Below are 27813 nucleotides of genomic sequence, written 5' to 3' on the forward strand. Positions count from 1 at the left end.
AAAACTACGACTTTATTCAGCATTGTCTTCTCTTCCGAAATCCTTTCCATTAAATTGATTCCACTGAATTGATTCCATTGAATCCTTTCATCTGTCGGCGTTGGTAATGCACTTTTACGTTGTTGTTTTTGGCGATTAGGACATCTGTGACATGCACACTCATACACACACAATGTAGAATAGCCTGAATACAGCACGTGTCTCCCTCAGACTTTAAACGAAGATCTGGCGCACCAGATAACACTTCAGCAGCGTCACTGCAGAGTCGTGAACCCGGATTGACAACAGACCCGGAAGAGAATACAATGCTGAATAAAGTCGTAGTTTTTGTTATTTTTGGACCAAAATGTATTTTTGATGCTTCAATAACTTCTAACTAACCCACTGATGTCACATGGACTAATATTATGATGTTTTTATTACCTTTCTGGACATGGACAGTATACCATACATACATTTTCAATGGAAGGACAAAAAGCTCTCGGACTAAATCTAAAATAACTTAAACTGTGTTCCGAAGATGAACGGAGGTCTTACGGGTTTGAAACGACATGAGGGTGAGTCATTAATGACATTATTTTCATTTTTGGGTGAACTAACCCTTTAAACTAATCCAAATTTTCTGAAGAGACTCGGTCGCTTTTATGATGAACAGATTTAATTTAGGCTTTTACTCACATATAAACCTCGATCAGCGAACATAAACAGATCCTCAACCAAACTTGAATGACACACAGGAACAAACTTCCTCCAGAAGCTCAAATGTGCTGCGTAACACAAGAGAATGAACCTATGCAGCACGTTTGAGCTTCCGGAAGAGGTTTGTTCTTGTGCGTCATTCAGCTTCTGTAGAGCTTCAGTTTATGTTCGCTGATCAATGTTTATATGTGAGTAAAAGCCTAAATTAAATCTGTTCATCATAAAAAGCGAAAGTGAAGTCTCTTCAGAAATTTTGGACTAAATCGCTCAATTCATTTGGAGTAGTTTTACGATCTTTTGAAGCAATTTTTGAAGCGTCAAAGTAGCATCCAGTGTAAACATATTTATTATAATATTTATTACTGATTATAATGAGTTCTATTGTCTTTTGTAGCGTCGCATCACGCCACTTGCGTCTTATGTAGACACAATGTTAGGCTCATCAAGGCTGCATTTATTTGATTAAAAAAAAACATTATAAACAGTAAGACTGTGAAATTTTATTATGTTTTGTTTTTAAGTATATTTTAAAATGCAATTTATTCCTGTGGTGATGGCAAAGCTGAATTTTCAGCAGTGATTAATCCAGTCTTCAGAGCCACATGATTCTTCTAAAATCATTCAAAAATGTTGCTTGTGTGCTAAAGAAACCTTTCTTATTATCAAATGTTAAAAACTTAATATTTTTGAAAACTGTGGTACATTTTTTCAGGATTCTTTGATGAATATAAAGTTCAAATGAATAGTGTTTATTCATTTGAAACATTATAAATGTCTTTACTGTCACTTTTTAATTAAATGCCTCCTGCCACTTGTCAATTTCGAATAAAAGTATCAATTTCTGAAAGAAAAAAATCATACAGACCTATATTTATATGATCGTCAACCTGTAATTGTTCTGTAAAACCTAAACAAAACACTTCTGCAATTTTATATTTTCTTTAAGACATTATTTTTGATGCTGTTTATATGCCCCAAAACATTGTTAAATAAATGATAAAGAATTACTTGTAGGGACCTTTGATTCTATACTATATTTTCTTTCTTTTTAATGCCTTTTTAGTATTTTGTAGCAAAAACATTATAACACCCCCTTCCATTATGACTGCATTCCACATCAAAGCAGACTAAATCTGGCCTTGTTTTGCAGCAAATGCAACACTTATTATTACTTTTTTTAAATCATGAAATCATCACCTGGGTACAAAGTCAAATTTCTTACAGTCAAATCATATATGGAATTCTGCCAACATGTAGGATGAAACCAAACCAACATTTCTTACACATTGTGAGAAACTGTGAGTCAGTGATTATTTACACATGAGTCCACTATGTTTGAACAGGTAATATTAGTCAGCTTAGCCATAGATAAGTTATGGATACATATATATTCCTTTAAATCTTGACTACTTCTCCCATTTTGAGAAATTTATCCGAGACCGTACTGTAAGGCGTAGTAGTTTTCAATTAACATTGACCTGGAAAAGGTCAAGGGCTGCCAGAAGTAGCACACACGATTAAAGACTGAATCTGGTATTTACAGGACAGAGGGGTAAACCCTCTATTTTCTCCCTCCAAGGACATATCTTTCTCTAGCAATTCAATTTACCCAAATTGAAGTCATTCTCTTTTTTTTTTTAACTTTGCCCTCCAGAGTAATGAAGCAGACAAAATGGAAAGGCAGAAAGCATGAGTCTGTAGATGGGGAATGCCATTACATTGTTGTCCACTGACATTCTGTCCAAGAACTACACCTAAGTACTTTCATTAGAGTGCTGCTTAATGTAATAGTGCCATAAACTACTCAAAAGTTAAAAGTGTCAATTAGAGCACCTCTAGAACAGCTTCTCATGCCAAATTGGCCATGATGAGAGGAAATGGAAGCCTCCAAAGAAAGTGTTTTATCTACAGTGGTGTCACAAGTAACACTATTCGCTGCAGTCATAGCATGTAGATGAAGGGCCTAAGAAATGAACTTTCTTTTAAAGTGTCCCATTTGCTCAGCAGTTGTGAGTTATTTAGTGAAAAGCAAGTGGGCACTAGTCATATTCAAATGACTGCTTAATGATGTTTGCTTGCCCAATCAACTGCTGATACGGCATGTTGGCAGAGGTTTTAATTTAGTTGTCTACTGCACTCTAGACAGGAAGAGGTGAAGTTAAAGTAAATCATGCATATTTATGCCAATTGTGACATAATATCTATAACATGAACAAAAAAAATCCTTGATTTGGCTCTACAAACATCCAACAAGTTAGGGCACAGTAAAGGTCTTTGCACACTGAGGGTGCGTTCAACGAACCCTGGTGCGATTGCTCGGTTAGTGCAAAACATTTGAACATATGTGAACGCTGCCATCCGAACCCTGGTGCGCACCAAACAAGCGGACCGAGACCGCTGAAAAGATGGGTCTCGGTCCGCTTCCAAACGAACTCTGGTGCGGTTCGAATGATATATGAACGCAACATGGACCAAAGACATGTAACCGAAACAAAAACAGGAAGACGAGACCCTAAAAAGGACAGAATCCTCGCGCATGCCGGTTTTTCTCGTCATAGTTTGCCCATGACAGGCATTAGACGCGTGTCTCCATGCAGCAGATCGTTTGTGTGTGTGACGGATGGATTCCCGCAGCTGTTTTGACTACTTTCCACATTTTATAAGCTCTTCACGAGTTTCCAGCTGGCCAAAATACCATCACATGCAGGCTACGCACCGCTACACACACACAACGAGAAAAAAAGCACTGTTTTGGATGTTCGGTAAGTTCCGTCTCAAAATAGGCAATACGTCATAAAATCTGACCAATCACGTTGTGAATGTATCCCTATGCCTTAAGGTTCGGTATCTTTTGGTTCGGTGATAAAATTGCCAATCTGAACGCTAATCGGACCAGGACTAAATGTTTTTTCTTCTTCTTTGGTCCGGACCAAATGAACCAAAGAACCGAACTACAAGTGTGAATTTTCATATGCGTTTTTCATATTCATCATCCTAAAAATATGTCAAGCTCAGAAACCTCGCACACTGAGTCTAATGTGTATTAATTAATCCGTTGTGAAAAAAAAATTTGCAAAACAATACACAATGTAGTTTTCAAGCAGTTATGATGATTTTGTTGTCCTATCTCTTCTTAAAAAGAGAAAAAGAAAAGAAATATTGGGTCTATCCAAAATTTGAGATTGCATAAAGAGGAAGGAGAGTTACGCATCCTTATCAAGGAGCTGTGGGATAATCCTGAGCAATTCAAAGTTTACTTCAGGATGTCAGTGGCTCAGTTTGATATCTACTTATGTATTTAATATACTCTTTGTATTCCAGACTTTGTCATATAGTGCTTTGTGCTGCGAGACGAAGTGGATCAACTTGTCAGATGGCATTCTGGATTTTGGTGTTCGCTTGTATGGTGGCTCTGAATTGTCAAAACACCTCTCAAAATGCTTGCTATGGATGTGGAAAAATTCAGAAAATTGAATCCAATCAGACTTTTTTAAATTTTATGAAGAACGAAAATTTCAGAGGCAGTCTGTAAACGTGATTGACACAACGTGAGGTCGTATTTATTTTTTAACGTGAAAATTTTCGGAAGAGAACTTCGGACTCGGTGTGCAATTATTTGATTAAAAATATAGGAAAGACGGTAAATGTGAAATATTGTGAAATATTATTTTTATTATAGTATAAATATTATTTCTAATTTAATATGAATTTAATATTTAATATAATTTATTCTTATGGTGGTAAAGTTTAATTATACATTATAAACATAATGAAAAAAAAACATTTATTTGAAATAAAAATCTTATTTAAACATAAATGTCTTTACTGTCACTTTTGGTCAATTAAATACTTCCTTGCTGATGCAGTATTAATTTTTTTTAAAAACAATATGTGTTAACGAGTTATCTGTGTTTATGTCTGTTTTGAGTGGGCTTTTGTTCCTAGTTTTCTGTTCGTTTCTATGGTTTATCATTGATTTGATTATTATTCACATCTGTCATTCATTTCGTTGATTGGTTTGTGTATCGTTTTTTACAGTTCAGTCTGTTCTCGTCTGATATACACAGTTGTTCTGTTCCTGTTTGTCTGTTTAGAGTGTTCTGTTTTGAGTTTTTGTTAAAAAAAACCCATAACTGCTGCATATAGATCTGTTACTCATCTTTATTTTCAAACAAGGCTGACAATAAATGCCGAATAATTTGTAAAGATATTCTAATTGATCTTACACTTAAAATTACTTTTGTTGATGTAACCATGTGTTATCAGAAGTTTATTGATTTTAATCATTTTTTTAGTTTAGCAAAATAATAATAATAATAATTATTATTATTATTATTATTATATTATTATTATTATAAATATTACCATATGAAGCACATTTCATTTCATGTATTTATTTATTTGTGATTTGGGAGGTGCACTCTAGGTGCCAGTACCCAGGGGCATCAAAGGGTCTTAATCCACCACTGCTTATGGCAGTAAAAAAACAGAGGAGAACAAGATGGGAGGGAAGAGAAAGAGAAAGAAAAGGAAAAGAACATTCTTTTGAGAGCAGGCCTTTAGGCGGTCTTCACTACCAATTTATTTGTCTGGTAATTATGCTGTGCTATCTGTTTTTGTTTTCTTATTTATTTCTTAGGTTGTCAGGAGAACGCTTTGTCAGGCCATGTCAGTGTTATCCTAAAAGGATTCACAGTGGGGGGAGAATTGGGTGGTAAATTGAAACAACATTGAGTCTCGCATTAGAAAGCAGTAATTTTAGCATCTGTAAATGAAGCGTTTAAAGCTACTTGTGTTTTAACGTAATTGTGCTCGGTTTACCAAATTGTGCTCCTATTGCACATCCTTTAGTTGTATCGTGTTCAACCATCAAAGTACATTTCACATTTTCGAGAACCTCATTTAAAATATGCTCTAAGCTAGAATCTTACTGGATTTTGCAGCACAAAAGTGCAAGTGGGTAGAACTTTAAAGCAATAACATAATTAGTAATTTAGCCTAATTTGAAGTTTCTGCTGCACACTGCTAATGCACACCGGTTGGAACTGAGGGTCAACATAATTGTGCCCAGCTCCCATTCATTAATTCAAATTCGCTTTAAATCGGATGCTATCTTCTCTGACCATCTGATCTCAACCCATTCAGGATATTCGTGAAACTAAGCAGAGAAAAGAGAACGCAGCAGTGCTGAAAATGGCAAGGGCGGCTCATTGAAATACAGCACTTTGCTCTCCTTTTCATATGCTAATTCCCTGCAAAGGGCAGAGATGATGAGGGCAGTGTTTAAGAATAATGATGGAGAACATTTGCCCTCTTTGGACCACAACCAATCTGACGCCCTTCTGCCATTTTCATCACATGTACATTGTCTTAAAATGTCATCTCCAGAACATTACTGACGCAGGGTAATATGCTTTGCTTGGAAACTTGTCACATGGTCACAATGAGCAATGACAGACAATGAAAAAGTGAGCTTCACCTTTGAGAGTAGATACTTTGGAATAGAAGCAGGTCATTTTTTTAAGTCACTTTCTTTAGCTAAACCTGCTGAACTATCTTGAGAGTGCAAGCACTTTACCGTGCCAGCAACACCCCAACAACATCTCCTGATGCTATGATACTACAGTATGTTCTTAACATACGGAATCCACTCTATTTGTGACTATATAAAAATGTTTTTTTGCAAATTCTATGTTATACAGCTAGAGGTTAAAATATGGGTATTTTAGACAAAGTCTTTCTAAATATTGTCATAATAATATCATATAATTTATCTTTATATTTGAATATTTTTTAATTCAAGAGAGTTTAAGTTCATTGATTTTTTTTTTTATTTAAATTTTACACAAAATATTTAGTAGGATAAATGCATATAATGCCCACAGCCACCAATCAAGTTTGGTTTCTCTTTTGAAGTGGAACTTCGATGCAGTGTCTGGAGTTGACACTATGGGGAAATGCCCTCTGTGTGACATGTGTCTGAACACATTTAACAAACATGCCAACTGATTGGCTGACAGCAGTCTATGCACTTCAAAAAAAATAATTTAGTGGCTTACTATATCACAGAAGTTCCCATTTGAAGTGGAACTTGATGTCTGGAGTTGATGCTATGGGGAAAAAACTGAGAAACATAACTAAATATGAGACAATATTAACTGTTGAATTTTTAGTCAATTATTTTTGGTATGTTCAACTCAAACCATCAAGTAAATGATATTCAGAGTTTTTTTAAGTTTAAAATATCCATATTTTATTGAGTAAAATTTATAAAGTTATAAAATAACTAGCTTCCGGCCAAATGGCCATACAGTTTCTGTGAACTTGTTTGTGGAGTTTGTGGAACAAAAAACATTTCAGGAAAATAATCTAAACAAACAAAATGCTCTCATAACAATTCTCCACCAGATTTGCTATGCCACACACAAGTTCACGGTAACTCAAAAACTTGCGTACATGAGCTGATACCTGACGTAAGATTTGATCATTCATAGCCACCACTCACATCCATACTGATAAATCCCAAGGTTTGCATGGAAGTGACTGTACGGCCAATTTTCTATCGTAAGTTTATTTCATAAATGAGGGCCATTTCAACCAAGCAGTGATACCGCAAATATGCAAATTGCAAAAAATGCAAATATGCACTGCTAAAAAATTATGAGAAGTGTGAAACATGAAGAAAAAGAACCCAGGATTCCATTTACCCGGGGTTTAGAATGACCCACACTCTTAAAAATAACGGTTCCAAAAGGGGGGGTTCACAGTGATGCCATAAAAGAACCATTTTTGGATCCTCAAAGAACCTTTTAGTGAACAGTCCTTAAAAGAACCATTTTTTTTTTTTTTTTTTTTTTTGTGTGAAGAACATTTGAATAATCTAAAGTTTTTCCACTATAAAGAACCTTTTGTTAAATGGAAAGTTTCCATGGATGTTAAAGTTCTTCATGGATCTGTAGATGCCAATAAAGAACCTTTATTTTTAAGAGTGCAGGGTTAACTTTTTTAAGTGTGAAAGGGCCTAAAGTGAATCATCGTAAAAATGGGAATTTTAATAATATCAATGAAAATACTGAATGAGGGCTCTGAGGGTCCATAAAACAAAAGAGTTGGGAACACTGATCTAGACTGCAGATTAGAGTTAATATTGGCAGACTGCACTCCAAGACAACTGATCTTGAAACTATGAAGATATGAAAGTCAGTGGAGATCAGAAAAAAACAGACAGGATCTGAATCTTTCTTTTTTCCTTTTTTATCCTGTAAACAAGAAAATGAGTGCTAATGTTTCACATTTATTTCTACTTGTGCAAGGTATTTAAAACATGAATGAAGAATGTAAGAACAAAAAATAAATCTGTACAAGAATATTATAAGAATAAGACTACAGCAAAAACATTATGCACCTATAAGCATCTTTCCATGTGATCATTTGGAGAACAAAACTAATAGCATTCATCTAGATCTAGGTATTTCATCTCAATTCACTACAGTTCACCATGAAGTTACATCTTAAGGCACATTCATAATTCATAATGGATCATTAACTTTGATCTCACAGAAAACCCAATTACTAGTCTAAAGGAAACAATATGATCATAAAGATAACAGAGTGGCAAAAAACCTTTGTGGAGGAATAATTTATGAGGTGCATCACAAACACAAATCTGCACATACACTATAAAGTTAAAGTATGTGCTGATACAGGCACAGGCTGTTTTCCATTATAGAGCATAAATTCACACTCCAAAGACCAGAGGAGGAACAACTGTAGTAAATAACTGCTATAACAACCTTACCCACTTGAATGGTATAAATTAAGTAATGAAAAAAAAGAAAAAAATCAGAAGAAAACAGAAAGAGGGTTATGCTAGTCAGTAAGATGAGAGAGACAAGGTTTACTTTAGGGCTGCACATTAAAGGTGCCCTAGAATCAAAAATTGAATTTACCTCGGCATAGTTCAAACTCCATTGTTTCCTCCTTCTTATGTAAATCTCATTAGTTTAAAAGACCTCCGGAAATCAGGCGAATCCAACATAACTGTTACGTAACAGTCAGAATCAATGATATATATGACCCCAATATTTGCATATGACAGCCCATGTTCAAGGCATTACACAAGGGCACAAGGGAAGCCAGTATTAATGTCTGGATCTGTGCACAGCTGAATCATCAGACTAGGTAAGCAAGCAAGAACAATAGCGGAAAATGGCAGATGGCACTGTTAAATGTGGTTAAAGTTACCATTGTTTATTACTGTATTCACGGAGACAAGAGCCGTCGTTATTTTCATTATTAAACACTTGCAGTCTGTATAATTTATAAACACAACTTCATTCTTTGTAAATCTCTCCAACAGTGTAGCATTAGCCCGTTAGCCACAGAGCATATAGCCTCACACTCATTCAGAATCAATGTAAACATCAAAAATAAATACTATACTCACAGGAATCGATGCATGCATGCAGCATGAATGACGAACATCTTGTAAAGATCCATTTGAGGGTTATATTAGCTGTGTGAACTTTGTTTATGCACTGTATAACTGCACTTATAGTCGATAGCTCGAGAGGGCAGGGAGCGAGAGATTTAAAGGGGCCGTGCAGCCTGAATCGGTGCATAGTTAATGATGCCCCAAAATAGGCAGTTAAAAAAAATTTATTAAAAAAAATCTATGGGGTATTTTGAGCTGAAACTTCACAGACCCATTCAGGGGACACCTTAGACTTATATTACATCTTTTGAAAAGACGTTCTACGGCACCTTTAATAGTCAACTAAATGTTTGACGATGCGAAGAGGCTTGGTTGACTACATTTTAATGAGTCAGTTGGTCATAGAAAAAAACCCACAGTAATTGACGAAGTTGCACAGTGAGAGGTCGTCAAGATGGCTTCACAATGCTGTAATACATTGGCAGAGTACTGTGGTAACATTTCAAGAAGGTAAAGAATGAGCAAAAAAAGGTGACGTGCAACCTCATACATGAATTAATTAAAACATAAATAGTAGCCTACGTTAGCCACTTTACATGGCCGCTCACTCTAACATTAACGTTGATAAATGTGCGCTAATATTAAGTGCATTTCCAAGTGTTCTTGCGGAGTGTGGAAGATAAATAAATGACTAACCGTCAACTAGGAAAATCTTTAGTCAGGGGCAGCCTTAGTTTACTTGCAAATTCTCTAATGGTAAAATGGATTTAAAGATACAGAGTTTGAATAAAAGGTCACTTGGGAACAAACAAAGGTCACTCTGTACTCTCCACTGTCGGACCGAGCGGTTCTAAGAATGGTAAAGAATGGTTCCAGTTATATTTCCACTTAAGCTTGGTTCAGCACAGCACGATTACAAACCGTTTTCAGTCTGGAATTCTCAGCACAGTTCACTAAGTTAAAGCAAGTTAATAATTAAATGAAAAGAACAATCTGATCATCCTCCATAACGCGGTTGCTATTTACATCTCATATTGTCTGTAAACTCTTGCATTACCAGTGCAACGACTGACGCATTTGTATTACATTGCAAAGAGTTCTCTCAGCCCTACAAGTGGAAAATGAAAACACATTCTTACTGATAGGGCTGGATTGGCATGGAATGGAACTGTTAATAGGGTATGGACTTATGGACTTAAATCTATATCATAATACTTTCTGGTGTTTATTGCGATATCGAAATCATTGACAATATAAATATAGTACCATTCATCACTGTTTTTGGCTACAAGTGATAGCTGCATGGAGCCTTGAGAGCCTCATAAACACAAACTTTGATCTAAAGTAAAACATATCCATCATCAAACAGACTCCTGTAATCTACAAATTACATAAAAGAATTAAAAAAACAGTAAAAATCTAAACACCAGCAAGTCGGGCGGCTCACACTTGTGTTTATTGCGCATCAAATACACTGTGCATTCATTGAGATGAACTGAAATAGTGCACTTTACAGGTCGCTTGACGGACAGTGAAACTCAAGCGCTCAGTTAAGCTGTAAACAGTCAGTGAAAAGCTCACTCTAAGAATGCAATAATACGTTGTTGTTTTTTTAAAAAACAAAACTGAGTACAATGAGATGACATTATTCTCCTCAATGAACATTAAAAGGACATTTTAAAGTGTAAAAGCATCAACAAGGTACTTTCAACAGGCCATGAAAAAGCGTGATTCTTCCACAGCAATAACCGACGGATTAAATATAACTATAGTGATATATATCTGTATTATGTAATATACGTTGCCTTAATAAAAACTGCTTCAGCATTATTTAAAACTTCAGCATTGCATGATACTATTTCAAAATGATTTCCATCTTTTTTACATATAATAAATTGTATTTACCTGGAAAGAGACGTGAGGCTTTGGGGAGAAAAATTATAGATTCTTTGTGCATTCCAGTGAATTATTAAAGGTCCCATTGAACGTTTTTTTACAAGATGTAATAGAAGTCTAAGGTGTTCCCTGAATGTGTCTGTGAAGTTGCAGCTCAAAATACCCCATAGATTTTTAATTAATTTTTTTAACTGCCTATTTTGAGGCATATTTAGAAATGCGCCGATTCAGGCTGCGGACCCTTTAATTGCTCGCGCACTCCGCCCCCTCCCGAGCTCTCGGCTCTATCATTGCATAAACAAAGTTCACACAGCTAATATAACCCTCAAAATGGATCTTTACAAAGTGTTCATCATGCAGCATGTCTAATCGCGTAAGTATGGTATTTATTTAGATGTTTACATTTGATTCTGAATAAGTTTGAGGCTATGCTCCATGGCTAACAGCTAATGCTACACTGTTGGAGAGATTTATAAAGAATGAAGTTGTGTTTATGAATTATACAGACTGCAAGTGATTAATATTGAAAATAGTGACGGCTCTTGTCTCTGTGAATACAGTAAGAAACGATGGTAACTGTAACCACATTTAACAGTACATTAGCAACAAGCTAACGAAACATTTAGAATATACAATTTACAAATGTCACTAAAAATATCATGTTATCATGGATCATGTCAGTTATTATCGCTCCATCTGCCATTTTTCGCTGTTGTCCTTTCTTGCTTACCTAGTCTGATGATTCAGCTGTACAGATCCAGACAATAATACTGGCTGCCCTTGTGTAATACCTTGAACATGGGCTGGCATATGCAAATATTGGGAGCGTACATATTAATGAGTCTGACTGTTACGTAACAGTTGGTGTTATGTTGAGATTCGCCTGTTCTTCGGAGGTCTTTTAAACAAATGAGATTTATATAAGGAGGAGGAAACAATGGAGTTTGAGACTCACTGTATGTCATTTCCATGTACTGAACTCTTGTTATTCAACTATGCCGAGGTAAATTCAATTTTCAATTCGATGGCACCTTTAATGGAATATATCATAAATTATATCAGGAGAACACACCACATGTGCAGTATATGTTGTCTTTTTCATACTATTACAGCGGAATGCAAATGGACAAAAGAAAATAATCACGAGGATAGAAAGCAGCAACTGAAAAGAGCTCTTGCCATAGATATTCTTGTTATAACATGTCACGTTAAAATACCAAGCGTTACGTTATTCTCACGATGTCTGAAAATAAAACATGAAAGAAAAATTGACAGCTCATTCAGTCAAAATGATGGATAAGCTTTATTTGTAGGGTAACCTTATGATTTGAAACGATTTGTTTCAGGCTTTATAAATGGAAGTTCCTGAAACCGGAAGCGCCACCCATAATTCAAAATGCAGTAGGCTCGTCTGGAATAAGGTGGATACTAGAGGTAGCTCCTCATTTAGCTTCACGTCCACCTTCCGCCATAGTTGTTTTCACTCTGCACATGAGCTGCGAATGGATCGCATACAGAAAAACGTCATCAACTGGGCTTCATTGTTATTATCACGGGAAGACAAATTTTTATTGCGGGGAGAATTTTTACCAGGATATCGCAAACAATACGATATCTCCCATCCCTAACGGTTAAGCAATAAAATGGTCTGGTCTGATGGTGGAAATGCAGATTTTGTTACCAATGATTAATGCTGAATTATATAGTACTATAAAACAAAATGTGCACTAATTATAATTGGTTATATGGGAAAAAATGTATTCAATTTGAAAAATGTAACATAAAAGCATTTCACTTTTGTACCCCACTGTATTTTAATAAACGGCATTGCTTCATGGAGCCTTGCTCATGTCGGTAAGCTGATTTGATATTTGATCATGACCAGATCTGTCCAATCCCAAATATACAGATTACTTTTGATCTTACTAAGATGCTAAGAGAGTATTATTGTCTGGCGTAATCATATTTGTGCATCCATCATCATTTCGCTTAAAATCAAGAGAAAGAGGAAAACTATTGCAGCCTATGCCTGCCATGTACAGTAACATATTTTTCAAAATTTGTTTCCAAAGATCATTTTGTTGGCTTGATTGGTTTCTTTGTAATGCTATTGAGATTTCACCTAATTACAGAGAATGAATGGATTCCTGCATAAAATCTTCCACTGGGACACGATAACAGTGTTTTCTGCCACACTAAATTCCAGTGCTTATGTAAAAACAGTGTCTACTTTAAACAAAAGGCAGAAATATATTAGTATGAGACAGGATGCAATGAATTTCTTCCTAAATCTGTGCACATGGCCTTAAGTTAACCAGCTTCTAGCTTGTGAAATTTTAATTAAAGACAGCATGCTTACACAAATGGTAACTCTCAAGGTAACGTGCAGCACAGACCTGCCAGACCTTCACATCTAATGACTAGCCTCCTCCCAACAAAGATAAACGATAATTCATATCCTCTCTGAATTGGGAGATATTTTTGATCAGTCTTCCAAACCCTGAAATATATCAGTTTACAAGACCAATCCGAAACCTCTTCAAATTTTCAAGGAAAGTGAAACCTTCTCAAAAAACAACTCAGAGCAGTGAACCACAAAATGAAGCCTGCCCGCACTGCTTGCAGTAATGTGCACTACTTTATACTCATTAGCACTCATTAACACTTATTAACACTCATTCTCACAAAATCTACAGCTAATGGCTTGATAAACGTAAGTGGAGTGCCTGCGCTAATAGAAAAACTCCAAGGGTCGATGCATAAAAATTTACGAATTTGCATGTTGACAAATGTCACTTACATCTGCCCTGAAGGTTCACTGATGCAGTTGCAAAACTCACTTATTTCCATAAATGTTTAATGAGTTTAAACTACAAGATATTTTCATTTAATGTGAGACAAAAAAAAGTCTAGTTGAGAAAGTTTGTTATAAAAATAAATTATTGTTCCAAATCAATAAATCACCATGGGTAGGTAAATAGCTCGAAATCCATTTACACTCTTTTCATTTCCCTTGATTGAAATGAATAAAAAAAAAAAAAAAAATACAAGCCTTACATGGAGCGTTCATTACCTTACTACAATGATTCTGCCATGGTTCAAACCTCTTTAACATATCCTGTGCCAAAGGGGAACGCAGATGTGCTTTTATTTTTTTTTTGCACAGTGCTCAGCAAGAAATGGTTCTGTTATAATGCTTGCTGTCCTCAGAGACCTTCACTGAAGCATTAACAACGTGAAGTCCAAGGTCTTGCTGAGGTTATTTTGTGCTGTTTCGTTGGTTGTTGGAACATTCTTTGAGTCTACGCACACAGGTTTGATCAAGGTACACTTACTGTTCATGCATAGTTCAGCAAAGCTCTTGTCAGAACACATCTACACTTGACATTTTTGAAGAAAATATGAGTGGTGCTTGCCTGTGCAAATCTTGCCCTTCTTAGTGCTAGGGTGTTGTAAGTGGTTTCAGGGTGTTGCTCTGCTGTTGCTTAAGTGATCTGGATGTTCAAATGTACAGAGGACTTTTTTTTAACGGTTGCCAGGAAAAAAAAAATCTCATAAATTGGTAAAGTAACAGCATAACTCATAATTTAAGGCATTTGTTAAATAATTTCTTATTTCTTAGGCTTCACTTTTTGACTTTCTTTGTGTCTTTGGATTTTTCCATTGTGCACATCATGTACCTACCAAGACAACAACAGGTAGTAGTCCTTGGACACACTGACACTCTCACACGCAACCAGAAGTTGAAGACACACACACAATTACACGCATACATTTCTTCTTTGTTATTATATTTCTTGAAATGCCATACATGGTAAGGTTTGATTCTTAAGTCATATGATTGGATGCTCAAGCCATCCTGGCGATTGTTGTTTGACCTATGTCTATAAATATGACCCTTCTTCCTGAATAAATCTGAGAATGCTTTGTACCAAACTTGATCTGTGTCTGCTTGGTCATTCTCCCGAGATCTCGTGCTGCTGCTGCCACACATCACAGTGGTTAAGACGCCTGTTTCTAAACTGATGACTGAGATTACAAATATTCTACCTATGATTGAGATTTTAATCTAACAGTTTGGGGGCTCGTCCGGGATATTCCCAAGAAGCACAGGACTGAGAGGTCATCCTTCAACACAGGTAAGTTGTTTTAATGATTTCCTGTGGTGGTAGGATTGATTGATCTTATCTCATAATAGGTAGTGTTATCCAGGAAGATTTGTCTGTGGTACTGTTTAAACGCACAGCTACCTGACAAATATTTTGGTTATCCCTCCGGTGCGAGGAAGATCCGTGCAGATCCGCTCTGACGGATATCCGTTTAGATCCGCTCTGATGGAAAACAAAGTGTTGATGGGAATATTCCATTTGACGAATTAATAAAATTGTCTGAATAATTATTTATTAAAGAATTATAAAGAGACCCCTCTGGTGTGGTGTGGCAAATTAAAATCAAAATTGTGATTAGGTGAAGGATGGGTCAAAACATATATCAGGAACAATACAAGATGAGACACCCTGAAATTGGATGTTTAGAAATAATTGTAGATATTGGATAAAATGTATTTATTTATTTATGTTCATTTAATTCTATTTTTATTTCAAGTGAAAAATAAGCATTTTTTGTAATTAAATGTTTATTTGGTTATGACTATAGAGTAGGTCATTTTTATTTTTTCCAGATCATTAGGCATGATGTTATGATGTCTTTGGCTACGTTCAGACTGTCAGTCCAAATCCAATTTTTGTGCATATCTGATTGAAATCTGATAAGATTTAATAAATAACCCCCCCCCCCAAAAAAAAATTCACACAAAATGCAATTTGTACAAATACTTTTTAAGCTACATATGTGGTTCGAAATCATTAAATTGCACTTCTGGAAATCTGTTTCAGTCTGATCGCTCTGATTGGATTTTGCGTGGTTTATGTGACTTTCTCACGCCACGTAAAACAGAAACGTCAGACATTGTTATAGTAAACAATGACAATAGCAGAAAATGACAATATAACGGAGACATGTTTTGAAACTGGCAGAGATGACAGTACGGAATAAAGCCACACATAGCAGTCTACTATGTTTCTGCTGGTGCCTCAGAAGAATCAGTAGTCCTGCGCTACAGCTACACAAACCCCTCCATATTGCAGTTGTTGATTTTAGTGTATTCCAACCAAAGCAATGTCATTGCCATAGAAACCAAAGCAGATATTCTGTAAAACGAAAGACTGGCATGAACACATAAATCGGATCTAAACTGTTGCGATACACAATGTGGACAGTCAATAATTTTAGACCAGATTCCAATTGGATACACAATCGGATTTGACCTGACAGTGTGAACATAGCTTTAGATGCCTGTATGAACCAGTTTCATTAGGAGGGACTAAATTTAAATCATTCAATTCTAAATCATTCTGCTTCATGTTATGATGTCTTAGAATGAATAACTAACTAACTAAATAAACAAACTGGGCAGTAAGGTAGCTTCTGGACATAGCCCACAGCTTCTGGATATAGCCCAAATTTTTTAAATAAATAAATAAATAAATAAATAAATAAATAAATTGGGCAGTAAGGTAGCTTCTGGACATAGATCAGATTTTGGATGTCTTCCTAAACTAACGCATCTGGTGCTCATCAGCTCGATAGTAGAGTGCTCCATGACCTCAATTGGATGTGTCAAATAAGGGATACATCCAAATATGTACTGCTGGGCGTATTCCAGAAGATTTTGACTTAACTTTGCTCTAAGACATTGTAACCACAAACATCAGTCTCTGTCAATCAACATCTGCTAGAGGCTATTTGGTTCAGAACAGCTACAAATCAATAAGGATGGAGCTACTTCCAGAGTCTAAAAAATATAATAAATATAGAATTGGAGATGTGATGAACACATCTTGAATATTGTGCATTAGTGGTTGTCATATATTATCTTTAGTGTTACAAATTATTATATAGGACTGATATGTATATGCTATAACTTCACAATTTATCAATCTAACATTGAAATGAGTGCAGATCCAAGCGCAGAAATTATCTTACGACAGGGTTCACTTATGATTTATCAAACATTCGTATACTGCCAATCCCATCGTACAAATGATCGTAGCTTGATAAATGTGGCAACTCAATGCAATCGATTGAATATCACGCCACTAAAAATTCACTCTTTATAAGCCTTGCCCCTAGATTTTATGAGTAATCCAGCCAATAAGAGGAAGTAATCTCTTGAAAGAGTAATTGATCTTACTCCAAAAACACCCATTAAAAACACATTAATTTATATGTAAATTAATAAAATGGTAAATAAAACGAAACATTTACAAACATAAACGCTATAGCCTAGGCCATGTAACATTTGGTAGCTAAACTATTAGTCATTATGAAAACAAGACTGTGTACTTCACTCATGTTCCAATATCCACATAAAAAAAGCATCCTTCACATGTGCAAAAATGTGTTTGGTTGGGTGCTGGACATGCTGATTTACAGCGGACCATTAAAATTGTTGATATGTCGTGTGTGCATGAAGTGCCTGTGCGATCAGTTGGATTTAATAAAATAAACAAATATAATGCGTTAGAGCAGTGGTTCCCAACCTTTTTTTACGCCAAGGCCCCCCTCCTCTCCAAATCAATACTGCACGACCCCCCCCCCCCCCTTTTTTTTTTAATTCACAAAAACATTAGTATTGTAGTGTTATTAGTTTTCAACCCCATGTTATTATTTCTTTAAAGAAGAAACACAAAATAGATTTAACCCTTCAGAGTTCTTTTTTTGCAAACTATATAAATAGGCCTACTTTGCAGACATTCTTTACAACTCAAAAGTACTTACTTTGCTCAGTAATACAGTAACTTAAACAAATAAGCACAAGTGAACCTACCATACCAAACAAGACCACAGGAGATACCAATGGACTGAATTTACATACAATGCGGATCCATTCAAAATTATTAAACACATAACACCACTGATCCTCTCAAAATTCTCCAAAACACGCTTGTCCGGCGAGCATCCATTATAAAACACTTACAGTACATTAATTTTGACAATTACGCGAATATATTGAACTGTGTTTATGCAGAAATACAATGTTATCGCGATCAGTGAGCCGAGAGCGCACATGCAGGGTTTGTTTGCGCATCAATAACTACGGATTTGCGCATGCCTTATGTATGATTACTGTATGTCGCTGTAATCGTCTTTACCTTCAATACAATCATCATCCATCAAAACCTTTTTAGCGACACGGTTTTCTTTTTCCAACTGAGAGAGTTTATGTTTTGAGTCACCATTCAGTCTGTATTTCACAGCAGCACGTTGAGAAACGGCCTGGGCTGATCCGAAACAATCACAGAATACAATACGTACGAGAGTGGTGGTGCCTTGTTTTAAATGTATTTTTAATTAATTTAATTAATTTTTTTAATGTAACGTATTAATAATTAAATTAATAAATTATATTAATATATTTAAATTCATTTTAAGTTATCTCAAGGCCCCCTTGAGAATCACTGAGGACCCCTAGTGGTTGAAAACCACTGTGTTAGAGTGTCACAAAAACGAGCGTAGCTTATACTACCTGTTGCACAGTTTTTTTTTTCTTTGGCTAATCTGTTCATTATTTTTGTGAAATAGATTTGGTGTTGTCCTATGGCTATTTTATTCCTTTTGTATATAATTAATTTTATTCTGTTTTTCTCTGTTCACGTGATGTAGAGATGTGTGAATCCTCATGTTCTATTGTTTATGCTACTATTTGCAAATGTAAAGCTAAACTCCTGGGGAAAACAAACAAACATTTGTGGTATTTTTATTGGGTCACAGACACCCCTCTATACTAATTTTATATTAATTAAAATTAAAATTAAATTAATTTAATATGGCGATCTAATATTAACGTTTAATGATTGACTAATGAGCTTCAGTTGTCAGTCAGGAAAATAATCTAAATGATCAAAATGCTCTCTTATAACAATTCTCCACCATATTTACTATGCTGCATGCAAGCTCACGCTAACTCAAAAAATTGTGTACAAGAGCTGAGACCTAGTTATCGCTCACGTCCATATTGATAAATGCCAAGTTTTGCGTGGAATCGATTGTACGCCCAGTTTTCTGTCGTATGTTAGTTTCATAAATGTGGCCCTATGTACCTGTATCTGGGATCAGGTAATTATCACCTATCACATGCAATGTGCTGGATGCCATCAGTAGTATTTTACTGTTCAGAGTGTTAAATTACTGTTTAGCTGGTCTTTTTAGGGAAGCCACAGTTATTGTGACTGATGGCTTTTGTTTTTTATGGTTCTGTATGGCACTTTGAGAGTCACTAATCTTGCCTTCCTGCTTTCAGAACTTTAGCTCACACTGGTCCTCAAGAGAGGGAGGCTACATCCATTGATTCATTTTCCCCCAGTTACTTACAGCCATTAAATATTCATTAACATACGCATTTTATCCAGTCTTAGCCACTGTATTGCTATTATTAGTCTTTGCCTTTTTGTCCCAGTATTATTCTTGGCCACTATAACTCGCCCTACATGAGCAACAACGATGTCATTCAAAACGGTAGTGGGCTGCAGTAATGCATGGTTAATCATCCACCTGTAATATGAAAAAATTATAGACCCAAAGGAGTAGAAACCAGAAAGGAGGAATAAAAGCTGTGTGGGCTTCAGTATTGAAGCCTATTGGCTCTCTGCATGAGCATATCCATCATCCTCGAGAATTTGAGTGGAAAGCAAAAAGCAAATTTTGATTTAGTTTTAGTCATAGTCTTTTGACTAAAATGCCATTTAATTTTAGTCATATTTTAGATATCAGAAATTGTTTTAGTTTTAGTCTAGTTTTAGTCGATTAAATATCGTAAGATTTTAGTCAACTAAATCTACAGAAGATTTTGTCGACTAAAATCTAATTTAGTTAAATTGTAATGCATTAAGCATTTCTCTAACAATACACAGATCCAATACACTGTTATACATCTGATATTCCCCAAACTGTTTATGTTCGCCCAACTGTACTTTGCTCGCCAAAGCAGATGGTTTTTGACCGTTCAAGTGCAAAAAGACACAAAATTCAGTACTTTTCAGGGATTGACACACTTATCATTGAGGTACTATTATAGTTTTCTTTTAAAATTTTTATTAGATTTGATTTTTAGTTTTTGTACTTTCATTGTAATTTTAGTTAAAATTTTTAGCAACTTTTTGTGTGTTTATGTCTTTTAGTTTTTTGCTTTTACAGGTCTATAAGTTTTTATTTCCGTTTGTTATTTTAATACCTCAGGTTAAGCTAAAGCTTAGATACTAGATGAAATAAAATAAGTTTACATTTTTTTATATATTTATTTTTTATTTCAGTTAACGTTTATTTCAAGTAATGAAGATTTCTTTGGTTTTAGGTTTAGTTAACTATAATAACCCTTATACTTAAAATATATAGAATAATGTGTCAAATAATGTTCTTAGTCTTTCCTTCCTGTGACAGAAGATATAGTAGTTTATTATGAATTAAATAGAAATTAAAATTAAATACAGTTTATTGTGTAAACAAAATAACAACATTGACCAGGAAAAAAAATAATAATTATAAACCATCCCGAAATACACCGTGACTCTTATTCTGAAATGTCTGCAGTCTGAACTGTAGCAGGCTGCTCATTTAAGTTGAGATGAGGGAGATAAAATATGCATTCTTACAACCGTCTAAAACATACTACTAAAACATACAAGCCTGTACATCGCGCAACAGCAGCGTGTTTCCCACAGTTAGATCAGCACGTTACACTTCAAATGTGCACATCTTCCACACAGGACAGCAGTCCTGATCTTCCCTAATCGTCCCTCTCTTTCATTTTCGTCTCGTTTTCATCTGTTGATGGAAATTTTAGTAGATTTTAGTCATAGTTTTAGTAATTTAGTTTCATTTTTATTTAGTCATCGTCTCGTTTTCATCCATGAAAAAATGTTGTTGATGAAAATTATGACGAAAATTATTCGTCAACTAAATTAACACTGGTGGAAAGCCTGCTGAAACCTTACAAATATAGCAGCAAGCCAGCAAAGCAGCAAGTTATTGCTATGTTACATCTATTTAATAGAAAACTTTAGTGTATATTACAAGATGTGTGCAAGATTGTAGAAGACAGAAATGTTGAAATATTTATGTGAGCCCCCAGGGAAACTGGCAAATCTTTATAAATGAGTGCCAGTGGATGTGTGGTTCTCAAATGTTTTTCAAAAACAAGTCAAAGCCGGAAGCATCCTGCCTATTCAAACATGCCTGTAGATATTTTTGAGCCATGTACATTTTGAATGCAATTTCCAAAAGAAATTATTTGTATCTTTAAGCTGCACAATTATTATTGCAAGTAAAAATAGCATCACAGTGCTGTGGTGAAAAACACTCAGCAGAAAGTGTGCCAGTCAAATCAAGTCACACCTTCTGCAGATCAATTGCTTTAAACAGAAAATTCTGTCAACATCTACCCATCCACACGCCACTCAAAACTCCTGAGATATCTTTCTCTATGGAACACAAGGAGTTGTTATTATTAAAATGCTAAAACTGCTCTCCATTCAGTGGAATTCATTGTTAAGTTCAGTTGTGATTTTGCTAGTTTATTAAAAAAAAAAAAGATTATAAACCTAAATTATGTAGGGGTTTCAACTTCTTTTGAACTTGCACAATTAACAAAAACACATACACATACATACATGCAAACATACATACAGTCAAACCAAAATTTATTCAGACACCTTGAACATTTCATGTTTTAATACAGTTTATTCACTATAGTTTAAAAAAAATTGTCATGAATTATGACAAGATCTCAAAGTTAAACTGCGTCTTAATTATCTTAATTATGTCAGATAACACTTAAGCAAAACATGGTCAGGTCAAAGTGTCTGAGTAATTTTTGGTTCCAAATTTTTATCAATTTTACTGGTAGTCCAATGTATGAAGAATTTTTGGGTATAATATGTCACAGTTTACTTTATTTTTGCTATCCTCACTAACATAAATGAACTATAGTGTCCTGCACCCACTAGTAAAAATATATCAAAAATATCTGAATACTTTTTGGTTTGACTGTACGTAGGTACATACACACATACATACACTGTATGTCAATATATAAAATATTTTATTTATAGATACAGTCCAAACTTTTTTTTAATATGTATATTTTTATATTGCAAAGCTTTAATTTATCAAAAGTAAAGAAATTTACACAGCCACAATTTCCATTTCAAACAAATGCTATTTTTTTTTAACTTTCTAGATTCATCAAAGCATCCTGAAAAATATTAGCATGTTTTTTTTTTTTTGTTTTTTTTTTAAAAACAAAAAAACAATGGTAACACTTTATTTTAGGGTCTTTTAACTAGTTGCTTATTAGCATGCATATTACTAGAATATTGGCTATTAGTAATTATTAAGCACATATTAATGCTTTATTCTGCATGACCTTATTCTACATTCTTAATCCTACCCAATACCTAAACTTAACAACTACCTTACTAAATATTAATAAGCAGTAAATTAGGAGTTTATTGAGGGAAAAGTTGTAGTTTATAGTGAATACATGTTTCCTATACTAAAGTGTTACCAAAATAATAATAATATTCATCCTTTCTGAAGGATCATGTGTCACTGAAGAATGTGATCGCTGCTGAAAATTCAGCTTTGCCATCACAGGAATAACTTTTAAAATATATTAACATAGAAAACCGTTATTTTAAATTGTAAAAAATATTTCACAGTTTTACTGTTTTTACTGTATATTTGATCTTAAAATTTTACCAACCCCAAGCTGTCCCGACCCCCATTTCTGTTTAGCAGTTGTGTTGGGTTTGTTGTACGTTGCCTTAGTCTCTCATAGTTTACAGAACATGGCACACTAAATGTGCTACACAAACCGGGAGTGGAGTGTTGATAAATAATTCAGAGATACGTGTAAAGAAGGTTGTTGTATTCCACATTAACAGTGAACTGTTCCCCTTCAGAAATTGCACTTGATAGAATTTTGAATATTTTATAAATATTTCTATAGTCTTTTAAATGTCTGCTTGTAACAGGTGTGAATTATTTACAGTAGAAAGCAGAGGAACCGAGAATGGCCCTTTCACAGTGGTCAGTTCAATATGGAGGAAACTGTCACAAGCAATTGGTCAACTCTGTCTGATACTGTCATAATGTATATGAATGCTATTTTCATCCGCCTCCAACACTTCACATATACTTCCCAATTGCAGAGTCCAATATTACACAACAAGAGACTGTCAGTTTGTGACCATAGGGTACATTTTAGATGTAGAAAAATGCAGCCATCAACTTTTAATTAAACTATTAAATTATGTACTATTTCTAAAGTAAAAGCAGTGCTAGATCTCCGTTTCTGAAGGGTCCAGTCTTCATAGCAATGTCTGACCCAAAATACAATGAAACTAAAGCAGTCTGTTGTGGTCTGATAAACAAAATGCATTTGATAAATCTGTCAGTGTTAGTAAAATATAAGCAATTCTTCTATGAACAGATGGGATCTAGAAGCTAAAAAAAAAACATTTTAAATATTAGCAGCTCGGATTAACACTGGAAAAGCAGAGAATGGACGCATTTAGCTGAAGTGTGTGATACTATCAGCTGACCACTTAGTTGACTGCCTGTGACAGATATGAGCCTGGAATTAATGGACAGGCTGCATATGAAATATGCAACAGAGCTATCACCCAGGGTAAAACGAACATAAATATTAGAAAAATATCCACATCTCTCCAATCAAAACATGCTGACATTAGATCCAACAGTGCACCAACAGTTGTACTGAATTACATGAACTAAAAGCTTATCGACCTCTTAGATGTCTTACTATCGGAGCCCTCTTTTTCATTTTGGCCTAAGTGGCCTGTTGGGATGCTATAATATAGTGCATTAGTCTCGCTGTACAATAAAAGATTTATCCAGTGGGGAAATGTGATTTCTTATAAAACCAGCGCTGTCTTTCCAGTTAGCATCTTAATCAAAGTTGATTGAGGTGTAATTCTTATTGATTTCGAAAAGGAAGATGAGTTCAGGTATTTTTAACTCAGCATCACTAAAAAGTCAATATTTGCTCTATTTGATTTTAAAATCAACACAAGTAGTGTAAAGCCTTTTAAATTCAAATTTAATTTATGAATTTAAATTGTCAAATACTGGCCATTTTTGAATTTGAATTTTCAAGGCAAAGTTTGAATGCCTGCCTGACAAAGCCTTGTCATAAAGTTTTGAAATTTATTGGCCTTAGAGACAAAGAAAATTCTAAAACAATTGATAGGTTTTTCATTCACTTTTGTGGACCATTTCCTTTTCCAGAATGCATTATTTTTTTTTTTTATCAAGATTAAATATCTCTTCATGTCAGTCCAATTCAATACCAATACCAATAGTATTTAACTTCCAATTTAAATACCATCTCTTGAACTGAAAGTAAGCAAATTCTTTAATTCTGGCAAGGGTGTTGGATAATCCAAAACATTTAAATGGTCAACATGTGGGGGTGGAGGATACAGTATGTAGAACAATGGCTATTTGAATACTGTTGAAATCTGTAGAGCATTCTGCAAGTGAAGAATCCATGCAGGCCTACTTAGTATTTATCAATTCAATGTTCAAAAACCCACGATTCACCATGAAGCATGCATGGAGTAAACTAAGAGGGCATGAACCAGCATCCAGAAGTGAAGTACAACCCACAACAGTTCCACATTTGCACAGGTCATTACACAGGAATCAATTGTTTGTTCATATGCCACATTATACAAATATAATGCAAGCCAACACTGTGAAACATGAACATAATCACACCATGTGACCACTGGATGTCAACTACTGGAAAATCACAGACCCCAGATTATCACATCCAGTGTGTAACACTGACAAATGGCTTTATGCCATAATTAATTTAAGACATATATTTAATCTGTATAAGCAAATCGAAAAAAAGAATAGCCTTAAGTTATCACCAAACGCCTTCTATAGGAGCATAATGGAGTCCAGTCCACAATAAAAAATAAATAAATAAATAAATAAATAAATGGATAAATGTGCATTTTAAGTTCTTAAAAATAATGGACCACCTCCTCCCCACTGTGCTTGACTTCAGATGCTAACAAACAACCTGTAGAAAAATGAAGAGGTCATATGCACTGATTCTTGCCCTTATTTTCTACCAATCCAAACAGTCTTCCATTAAGCAGTAAATCTGTCCTTGTAATCCACATGACGCCAGCTAAAATAGGTCTCCCAGCTGATGCTTTATAGGTATAGCCTTCATCCCATTATGACATACCCTTTGTAATATTCTTCAGGTAGAAGGATGCTGAACTGTTTTTATGTAGGTTTCTATGACAGAATGAACGGTTGACATGAGCAGCTTAACCTACATAAAATTCTGTCAAAGGGAATTTAACAACCTCACGTCATATGTAATGTTACTGGGAATCACATCACAAATGTGATTTCATGGCTCCTCTTTACATTGAAACAATGATAACTATTAAAACTATTTCCTTGATTTCCACTGACAGCACAGTAAATAAATATTATGGCACTGTCACTTAGTCCTCAAGCATGATAACTATTAAAACTATTTACTTGATTTCCACTGACAGCACAGTGAATAAATATTATGGCACTGTCACTTAGTCCTGACCTCAAGCACGAATATATTACTTGAATAAAATAAATGACACTGGGGAATATTAGGGAAAACCAGCGCCAGTTGTCACACTTTTACATGTAAATATTTCTAATGTATATCTTAGTTCACCCAAACATGAAAAAAATTATCATCATTCATTCACCCACATGTCATTCCAAACACATAAGACTTTCATTCATCTTTGATATTTTAAATGAAATCTGAGAGATTTCTGTTCCTCCATTGACAGACTATGCAACTACCTCTTTGATGCTTCAAAAAGTTCATAAAGAGATTGTAAAACCAATCCATATGAATCGAGCGGTCCAAATTTTCATAAGAGACATGAATGCCTCATATGATGAACCATTTAATTTAGGCTTTTATTCACATATAAACATTAATCAACACACACATCAGATATGGTAAATGGAATAACTATGTGAAATTATTCATTAAAATCCATGTAGTTTTTCTATAAAATATTGTTAAAATGTGGTTAAAATTAAGTAAACAGTATGAATTACCTTATAATCTACAGAATACATATTTAACAAGGTAATATGTATACTTTTACAACCAACTATTAATAAAATTATGTTGTTTATGAGTAGAAAGTATTAAGTGTTTGTAGGTAAAATATTGTTTAAATTAATGAATTGCCATATAATTTTTGGAAAAGGAGATTGGGAACCATCACATTTGTACCAATTTATTTTAAAAGATTCCTCTCATTTTATCCGCATTGAATTTACAGTGTTTTATAGTGCATTTTATATTATTCAATTAAGGTTCACTGCTCTATTTTTGTGTAATAGGCCTGTTATCCCAAAATTGTTCTGTATAGGTTAAACTGCACTCTGCATTTACTGTATTAATAACCACAGTTGATGGAGAGGCCACTTTTGATTACCTTTAAGTCATTATGGGGCGTTCCACTGTTCCACATGTGTCATCAGTTAATTATATCAGCAACATACAGATTTTAATAGCTCAAATAAGTGGGGATATCAACATTGGATTATTTAACGACAGATAGATATATCATTTATAAAACTAAGTCACCAAATTACCTCAGTGTAGCCCCCGTGACAACTTCCCCATGTGGCAACTAGCCGCGGTGTGCCCACATCCATACTTTGCAGTAGGCTAACGTTTACCAAAACTGACCACAGATCTTTATGCTTTTATCAAGCAATGCATCTCCTAGTGATGAAGGTATTTCAAAACATCCAATCAAAAACGGCATGGCAACGTATTTCATGCATACTGACGCCCCACAGTGCACCTGTAACGTGGGACTGTCAATTGACATGTGAGCTATAAGGCCTACATCACACTGGATATCGCTGAGAATAAACATCCACATCTACCTCGCAAGGTCACGACAGTTCTGTAAAGGCTATTGTAAGCAGCCAATGCGTCTGTTTGTCTTACCGTATATTCCCTGGCAAAAAACGCCTTCAAATAGTGCGGCCAATAACCACAGGAGAGCAAAGATAATATCCATCTTTACGTTAGTCTGAACATATCCAGCTCCTCAGGCGACGAACAGTTGAAGGCAGTACGTGCAGTCCAAATCTCCCTCCTCGCGTGACCGTATCATCGAGAATCAGCTGAAGTAGTGTCAGTCAGAGATGTCTCACTAGTCATTTCTTGCCAATTCAATGCAGATGTTTTCACCAAATTGGTCTAGGCGGAGATATAAAGCTGTGACAGATAAGGAGGGCGAGCATCAAACCTTAAAAACGGGTCTCCTCCTCACACCTTCGCCGGCATTAAGCACCGACGCGACTGGCGAAAGTAAATGACAGCGCCATGGGAAACACGCGCGCTATTAATCGGTTACGCGCGCTGGCGTCCACCTCTTCGACGTTCCCAAAAGATAATTCTGCAAAATTTAATGCGAAAAATAACCAATAATTGACAAGTCCGATGCTCTCATCTCTTCGTGATTACAGAATGCCGGTGAGGCAGGAAGGCACGCCGAAAAAATGAAACGCTTCCTTGATGCTGATGGGAGCGCTAGTAACACTATGATTCTTCGTTTCCAGCGGATAAAAAGATGAATCCGCTATTTCATAAGAAC

At 35.1% G+C, this 27813-nt stretch overlaps 1 protein-coding gene across 1 annotated transcript in view; it reads right to left on the reverse strand.

Annotated features, from left to right (window-relative positions):
* The window catches only part of mdga2a (MAM domain containing glycosylphosphatidylinositol anchor 2a), a 177451-nt gene extending 150217 nt beyond the window's left edge, over positions 1–27234 (reverse strand). The window contains exon 1 of the mRNA XM_067367531.1: positions 27162–27234. Within this exon, the coding sequence (XP_067223632.1) occupies positions 27162–27234 (73 nt within the window). The remainder of the gene's footprint in view (positions 1–27161) is intronic.
* Positions 27235–27813: the final 579 nt, after the last annotated feature.

The sequence above is a fragment of the Chanodichthys erythropterus genome, chromosome 18 (assembly GCF_024489055.1).
Source record: "Chanodichthys erythropterus isolate Z2021 chromosome 18, ASM2448905v1, whole genome shotgun sequence".
Lineage (NCBI taxonomy): Eukaryota > Metazoa > Chordata > Actinopteri > Cypriniformes > Xenocyprididae > Chanodichthys > Chanodichthys erythropterus.